Genomic DNA, 7,676 nt, shown 5'->3' with positions numbered 1-7,676 from the left:
CTTTTCATTTGCCCTTCCCTTTCTTTTGGACTCTCATGCCAAATTGCCATGACCCCCCCCCCCCCTTTCCTCTTTTTTTTAATGCCAGAGAGAAGTAGAGAAAACACCTTTCTTTTTCAGTTTTTATTTTAAGGGCAAGCCATTAGACAAACTTTTGGTTTAAATGCATTTTATACATTACACACACACTACATATTAAACATCTCCATGTAGTTGCTGGTTGTTAATGTATAACCCGTTGTTGAAATTGTTAAATCCTACAGAAAAGTTGCGAAGTAGAGCTCTTTAAGAACAAAGGTTGTTTGAGTATAATGATTTTCGATTGAGTTTTAGTTAAAGGCATGTAGTTTGGATGAGGTTTGCTAGAGCTGAAGGCAAAATTAGTATTATTCAAATTTTAGTTAGTTTTATAGTTTTGATGTGCTTTTGAAGGCATAACCTTAGTAGTCAAGAATCTTTATGTAGCTTTGGAGAAACAGCTTCAATTCTATCTTTCCCCGCATCTTTATTAAGATAGATAATTGGAAAAAAAAATAATAAGGAACGACGAACTATTAGATTAAACTTTTATAACTTATTTATTAAAAACATAACATACACAACTAGTGATAATATAATTAATATAACACATGCTAGATTACATATAATAACGAATTATTACGTTTTCTTTGTCCTCTCAGAAAGTCCAACTTTTAGTGTTTGATGAGCATAATTTGATTAATATTATGCTTCACCATTAGGATCACAATCTTGGCTTTGAAGCATTTCAACGACTTGGCTCATGGTAGGCCTTTGTTCATTGTCCTCTTCTATGCAATCCAATGCCACTCTAGCCAAAATTTCCATCTTATTCTCATCATAATTTGACCCTAATGCAGAATCCATGATTTGCTCCACCCAAGATGCACATTCTCTCTTTTTCTCTCTCACCCATGTTACTAGCCTCCCATTGTATGGTTCGTCTCCATTAATTGCTTGAATATCTGCTGCTGGATTCTTTCCGGTTATCATCTCCAAGAGAACAATTCCATAGCTATAAACATCCACTTTGGAAGTAACTGCTAGGTTGAAAACCCACTCAGGCGCCATATACCCTCTGGTTCCTCTTATCATTGAGAAATTGCGATCGTTGTTGAGAACATCCCTGTTCAATAACTTGGACAATCCAAAATCTGCAACCTTGGGTTGATAATTTGAATCTAGGAGAATATTTTGAGGTTTTATATCACAATGCAAAATCCATTCCAAGCATTCTTCATGTAAATATGCCAAACCTCTTGCTGTTCCGAGAGCGACGTTATACCTCTTGCTCCAATCAAGTGTATTGGATGAGAGGTTATCTGCCAAAGAACCATTTTCCATGTACTCGTACACCAAAAGCCGATGCTTTCCCTCAGCACAATAACCCCACATTTCAATCAAGTTCATGTGGTTGAGCCTTCCAATGATGCTCACTTCAGCAAGGAATTCACCTTCTCCTTGCATAGCATCATTGAGTTTCTTTACAGCAGCAATTCTTTGATCCGACAAAATAGCTTTGTATACAATGCCTCCTGCACCCCTTCCAATCTCTTGGCTGAATCCTTTTGTCGCCTTTTTTAGCTCAGAATAGCTAAATTTTCTAAATCCCACTGTTGCAAGATGATGGCCATGTGGATCTATGCTAGAATTGTGCTGGCTCTTGATTAAGAACAAAACAACCAAGACGCAAGCCATTTCAAGAACTCCAATTGCTGTGGCAAACCACAAAAGGAAGCTCACAAAACGGCTTACATGCTTTTTTGAATACTCTCTATGAATTTTCACAGAACAATCACTGTTTCTGATGACAGAGTCTTCATAGCTGGGGGGAAAGCTCTTCCCTTTGGGCACTTTCAAGTAGGTTATAGTTCCTGCGCCTCCTGGAAAATGTCCGTTGAGCAATTGTGTTTTTGTATAGCACTTGAACACGCCCGCACCGTTGTCGTATGAATACTGAAATCCTTTGCAATTAGAATTATTCAAGCACAAACTTTCACAACCAGTGTAGGTAGAATTGGGCAAGTAATTGGCGTCATAGCCATAGAACTCAACTTGGCCCAGTTCCAAGAAAGTTACCTTACTTTCATTAGATGTAGCAGCAAATATGGATTCACACCCATAAGACCAATCACTTTGATTCTTTACTTTGTATCCAGGAACACATGAGCACTTCCTTCCCTTTTTGAGATCAAATCTGCAAACACTATTAGCACCACAAATCCCATGAATGGTGCAACTGTCAGAAATGGCTTGCAATGAGACGTACCATTTTTGTGATCGATCTTGGCTATACACTCGAAGATTTCCATCATGATCGATTGTCAACCTTCTAGGCAGCACCGCCCCATAATCAGATGTTCTTTTATTATAATTATCCGATGAATCAAAACCTCCAAGAGGATTTAGCACCGCAATTCTGCTACTATTGTAAGTAAACCTTCCAGCTTGCCAAGCTAAGATCGCAGAAGAGGGCCAATAAGTGCTTGACACATCAGGGCCATCATAAACAAGGGTGAGAACGTTTCTATCATCAAAGGAAAACTTATAGAAACCAGAGGAATGATTAGTCTCTGTTCTTGAAGAAACTAATTGTGTACTTCTGGTGAGATGTTGCCCGGGAAGAAGAGTGTCGGTTGGGAAATCAAAACTTTGCCACAGAATATGTCCTGCTGGCAGCTCTCGTAGAACAAGATTGCCATCATTTCCGAGACGTAACTCGGTTGGAACATTTGACTCCGTCTCAGAAGACCATACTTGGAACTGACCTGCATCTACCAAAGCAAGATTGCCGGTGTGCAAGAGAGAAAGCTTTGAGCGCTTTCCATTCACAGGTTGGTCGCGATTTGCCATCCAAACAACGGTAGGAGTTGTAATGTTTTGGGAATCAGGCCTTGTAGTGAACCATATTGCGAAGGAGAAGGCATTACCACCCACTTCAAAGAAGCCGGCGGAGAACATGCCATTTTCTGAAACAATGATATCTTGTTCAGCTTTCTCCACTGAGAGAGAGGAGTAGCCTTTGTTCAGTGCATCTAAACAAGATGAGAATTGAAATGAAAAATACAAGACTAGAAGAAATAACATTAAGGCTGAGGAAGCCATGTTCATGCTGTGTAAGCTATAGAGAAAGCTTATGAAGGAATTGCTTTGCTAATAAGTGACGGGTGATATATCATCTATAAATAAAACTATTGGTTACTGACTCTGGATGATTTAGTGGTGTATGTATAGTCAAATAGGTGCTTGTTTTGTGAAGGTGGCTAATTATAATTAATGCGTACCTGTAGATAAAGAATATTTTTAAAGTTTTATGAAATAGATTAAAAGATTTTTTTGTGAAATAATTAAAAAACATTTGTCTATTTAAAAATGAGTCAAATGGCTATTTTAATCATTTTATAATTAAAAACAATTATATTTTATTATTAATTACTATATAATATAATTTTTAAAAATAAATTATAAATAAATATTCTATTTTCTTATTTTTTTTGTAATACTAATAGGTATTATTATAGCCAGTGACCCAAAAAATTTTAGGAGTGGAGTAAATATATATACTAAAATAAAATTTTGTTAAACATTATTAATTATATGGAGATATAAAAATTAAAAAGAGTTAGTGAACACTTTTATTTTTAAAAGGAGTGGAGTAAATATATATACTAAAATAAAATTTTGTTAAACATTATTAATTATATAGAGATATAAAAATTAAAAAGAGTTAGTGAACACTTTTATTTTTAAAAGGAGTGGAGTAAATATATATACTAAAATAAAATTTTGTTAAACATTATTAATTATATAGAGATATAAAAATTAAAAAGAGTTAGTGAACACTTTTATTTTTAAAATATTATTCATTATATATAATTTATAGAAAAATATTTTTTTTATTTCTAAAACTTGAACTTAAAAATATTTTAATTAAATTATAGATAACTTACTATCCTAACTAATTTGTTTATACACATTTAATAATAAAAGACTAAATCAATTGATACATTAGCGCCTAATGATGCACTAGTACTTATAATTTCAAACTAGAATGAACCCACAACCTTTCTTATGTAATGACTTATAATAAGTGAACAACCACTAAACTAGTTAGTTAATTTAGTAATTTAGAGCATTAGTTTTTTATTTTTTATGTTATTAATACGTATAAAATTTGAAATAATTGAATTTTATATTTATTTTGAAAAAATTTGATATTTCGACGGATAGGGTAGGATAGGGTAGGGTTTATAATTTTAGGGTGCGGGTAGGGTTAGGATTGAGAGATTCTCAACCCGCGGGTAGGGTAGGGTAGAATTTTAATGAAATTTTCAACCCACGGGTAAGGTTAGGGTAGGATCCAAACCCTACCCTACCCTACCTATTGCCAGCCCTAATGAAAAGTATGTTTATATAAAATAATAGAAACATAATTTACAATTTTTTTCTTTCTTTCTTTTTAAAATAATTAAATTTATTATATATTTTTTAATTTAATTTTGATATAATGTTAGATAAAAAATTTTATGTATCTGTTTAATTATGTATTATAATTAAAATATTTTTTATTATTATTTTTAAAAATAAAAAATATATGCTAAATTAGTAAATTAATCAATTTATTTTAAAATTTTATATGCAATATAGGTACATATAATAAAACAAAAGGTAAAAAAACAAGTAATAAAGATGAATAAATTGAGAATAAAATAAAATATATAAAGTTATGAAAAAATAAAATATTAGATTAATATCTAAATTATAATTGTTTGAATTAAAATTTGTAATTATAAATATTAAAAAAGAAACAATAAAATTGGAATATATATAAAATTATAGAGAGCTATATAAAAAAATAAAAAATTTAAAATTTACTTTTTGACAAAGAAATAACTACTAGACAATGAATAAAAAAATTGAAAATACAAAAATAAAAAGAGGATTTAAGGAAATAAAGAAGTGATAGCACAAGTTAAATTTAATTAGGTTAAATAATAATTAAAATAATAAAAAAAATAAAAAAATAAATTTAAAACTTTACTTAATTAAATTTAATTTATTTATAATAGAGACATTTAAAATTTAAAGTGAGAATACATTATATATAACTAAATTAAAAAAAAATAAAAAATAAAAACAGTGGGGCAACCGGGCAAGTGGCCCTCATTATTACTACTGGGTCCCTGATTATAGCCACCGGACTGGAGTATTCACACTGAAATATTGAAGATATTTTGATTTCATTCGAAAATTGAAGATACTATGGTATTTTCCTCTTCCCTGTTTTGCACGTTTGCACCTGCCTCTTATTAGAGCAATGGTTTCTGTCATTATTGTTTGAAATGAAATCTCAGAAATAAATTATCTATATATATTGGAGAATGATGATGAGAACGACGAAGATAGTAAACTGCACAGAAACTACGCTTAAATAATATTTTAATTTTGGTGGAATATGTGAATTTTGATTTATGTCTATATACTCCTACCTTCAGTACCTTGTCTAGCTATAAAAGGCAATGACGTACTTCAGTCCTCCTAAGCCACTCGTCAAAGTAAACTCTTTATGGTCTTCATCCTCTCATCAAATGCCTCTAGAAATATTTTTTTGTTCGTTTGTACTTTGTACAGTTAAAAGAGATATTTTTAAAAGAAGAAATAAAAATAGAAATAGAAAATTATTTTTTATTTAAAAATATTTATAAAAATAATTTTTATTAAATAAAAAGCAATTAACCCATTTGAACATGATTATAGACATAAGTAAAAAAAATTGTTATGGCCTGGTCCAGGCCACTTGCGGGTCAACCCGACCCATTGATGACCCGACTCGAGCGGTCGGGCACATGCAGCTCACTACGCGACCCGGAGACGCGTCCCTGACAGCTCTCCACTGCAGCTGTGAGGAAGCTTCGAGGAAGGTGGGCCTGTCCTTGTAGGGCCCACCTCTGACACGGTATAAATAGGGAAGGACCTGCCTTTCTCCGGAGGTACGTCACTTTTTCCACCTATCATATTCCCCACCTGCACACTAGCTGACTTGAGCGTCGGAGTGTCTTTGCAGGTGGCACCCCCCTCTTTCCTTCCACAGCGAGAGCTCGGCTACCCGGCAGATCCAAACCCAGCACGACCGTGGTTGAAGCATTATCACCCCCTCAAATAACCACCAGACCTGTCCGGCAACCGACAACCGAACATTGGCGCCGTCTGTGGGGACTGCCTAGATGGACGTTGTGCCGGGCCCCGGAGACCAAGGCTGAGGAGCCGGAGCAGAAGGGGCGGCCTCCGTCGCCTCACTAAGAGGACGGCGAAGGTCCCCCGACAACACACCGAACCGCACACAAGGACGCGACCCTTCGGGGGAACGGGCGGCGACAGCGCCATAATAATGCAGGAACTACGTCACAGGGTCCAGAACCTGGAGCGGCAACTGGCCGACCAGGAGCGCGACGGACGAACCACCGATCCCAGCTACACCCCATCCCCTGAAAGCCAAGAGAGAGACTCCCACCGAAGCCGTCTGCGACGCGCCTCCGCATCGCGAACGGAAGTGGAGAGCACCCGTGAAGAGTCCCCCATCCCCAGAAGACGAAATGACACGATCATCTACTCCCGAGGCAAGGAAACGCGCCGCACAACACGAGATCGCGAAGACGGGGAAGGGAGGTCTGAGAGGAAATGGCAACCCGTGATAATGGGCGCCACCCCATTCCACCCAGTTTACAACACGAATAGCGAAGGCAAAGCACCCGATCAACCTTCTGGGGGTAACCCAGAGACAGGGAGAGCCGACCAGAAAATACCTGGATCGGTTCAACGACGAATGCTTGAAAATCGACGGCATAACCGATTCGGTGGCCAGCCTTTGCCTGATGAACGGCCTCCTCAACGAGAACTTTCGAAAACACCTTACCACGAAACTAGTTTGGACGATGCACGAGATCCAAACGGTAGCCAAGGAGTATATAAACGATGAGGAAGTCAGCCAAGTCGTGGCTGCCAATAAACGGCAGTCCGGCTACAACCAACCTCGGCAACAAGGTAACGGAGAAAGACTAAAGGAATAAGCCAGGGAAGGAGCTCCAAGCAAGGCACCTAGGCCATTCCCCCGAGTCGGGAAATTCACCAACTACACTCCGCTCACTCTTCCCATCATGGAAGTTTATCAGCAAATAGCCGAGAAAGGAATCCTGCCGAAGCCTCGACCACTCAAGGACCGTACGGGAGGAAACAAGAACTTCTATTGTGACTACCACAAAGGCTATGGTCACCAAACACAGGACTGCTTTGACCTGAAGGATGCACTAGAACAGGCGATAAGGGAAGGTAAGCTAGCAGAATTCTCCCATCTTATTAGGGAGCCGAGGAGGCGTTATCGCGACCAAGACAAAGAAGGCAAAACTCGTTCGGCAAAGCGGCGACAAGAGCCAGAAGACAGAGATCACAGCCTCACCGTGATAAACGTGGTTGGTGCACAAATTTGTAATTCGCACAACTAACCAGCAAGTGCACTGGGTCGTCCAAGTAATACCTTACGTGAGTAAGGGTCGATCCCACGGAGATTATTGGTTTGAAGCAATCAATGTTTATTTTATTTGTCTTAGTCAGGATACCAATAGGATTCTTTAGCCTCGTATTTTAATAAAGAAAAGGGTATA

At 36.9% G+C, this 7,676-nt stretch overlaps 1 protein-coding gene across 1 annotated transcript; it reads right to left on the bottom strand.

Annotated features, from left to right (window-relative positions):
* Nucleotides 1–554: 554 nt before the first annotated feature.
* LOC112746480 (putative receptor protein kinase ZmPK1) lies at nt 555–3,230 on the bottom strand. The gene is made up of 2 exons (XM_072218367.1): nt 2,098–3,230; nt 555–1,974 (listed from the first exon to the last, which is right to left on the bottom strand). The coding sequence occupies exons 1-2, from the start codon at nt 3,127–3,129 to the stop codon at nt 724–726; spliced, it is 2,283 nt and encodes a 760-aa protein (XP_072074468.1). The 5' UTR covers nt 3,130–3,230; the 3' UTR covers nt 555–723.
* Between the last annotated feature and the right edge of the window lie 4,446 nt (nt 3,231–7,676).

This window comes from Arachis hypogaea, chromosome 2, assembly GCF_003086295.3.
Source record: "Arachis hypogaea cultivar Tifrunner chromosome 2, arahy.Tifrunner.gnm2.J5K5, whole genome shotgun sequence".
NCBI lineage: Eukaryota > Viridiplantae > Streptophyta > Magnoliopsida > Fabales > Fabaceae > Arachis > Arachis hypogaea.
Note: the sequence above shows the minus strand (reverse complement) of the source record. Positions and strands in the feature narration are given on the sequence as shown.

Bases quoted from the DNA above. Each gene is read 5' to 3' on its own strand.
- LOC112746480 (XM_072218367.1), bottom strand. From the start codon at position 3,129: ATGAACATGGCTTCCTCAGCCTTAATGTTATTTCTTCTAGTCTTGTAT. The intron at 1,975-2,097 runs GTAACTTTCTTG...AAAGGATTTCAG, and splicing joins CTACATCTAATGAAAGTAAG to TATTCATACGACAACGGTGC.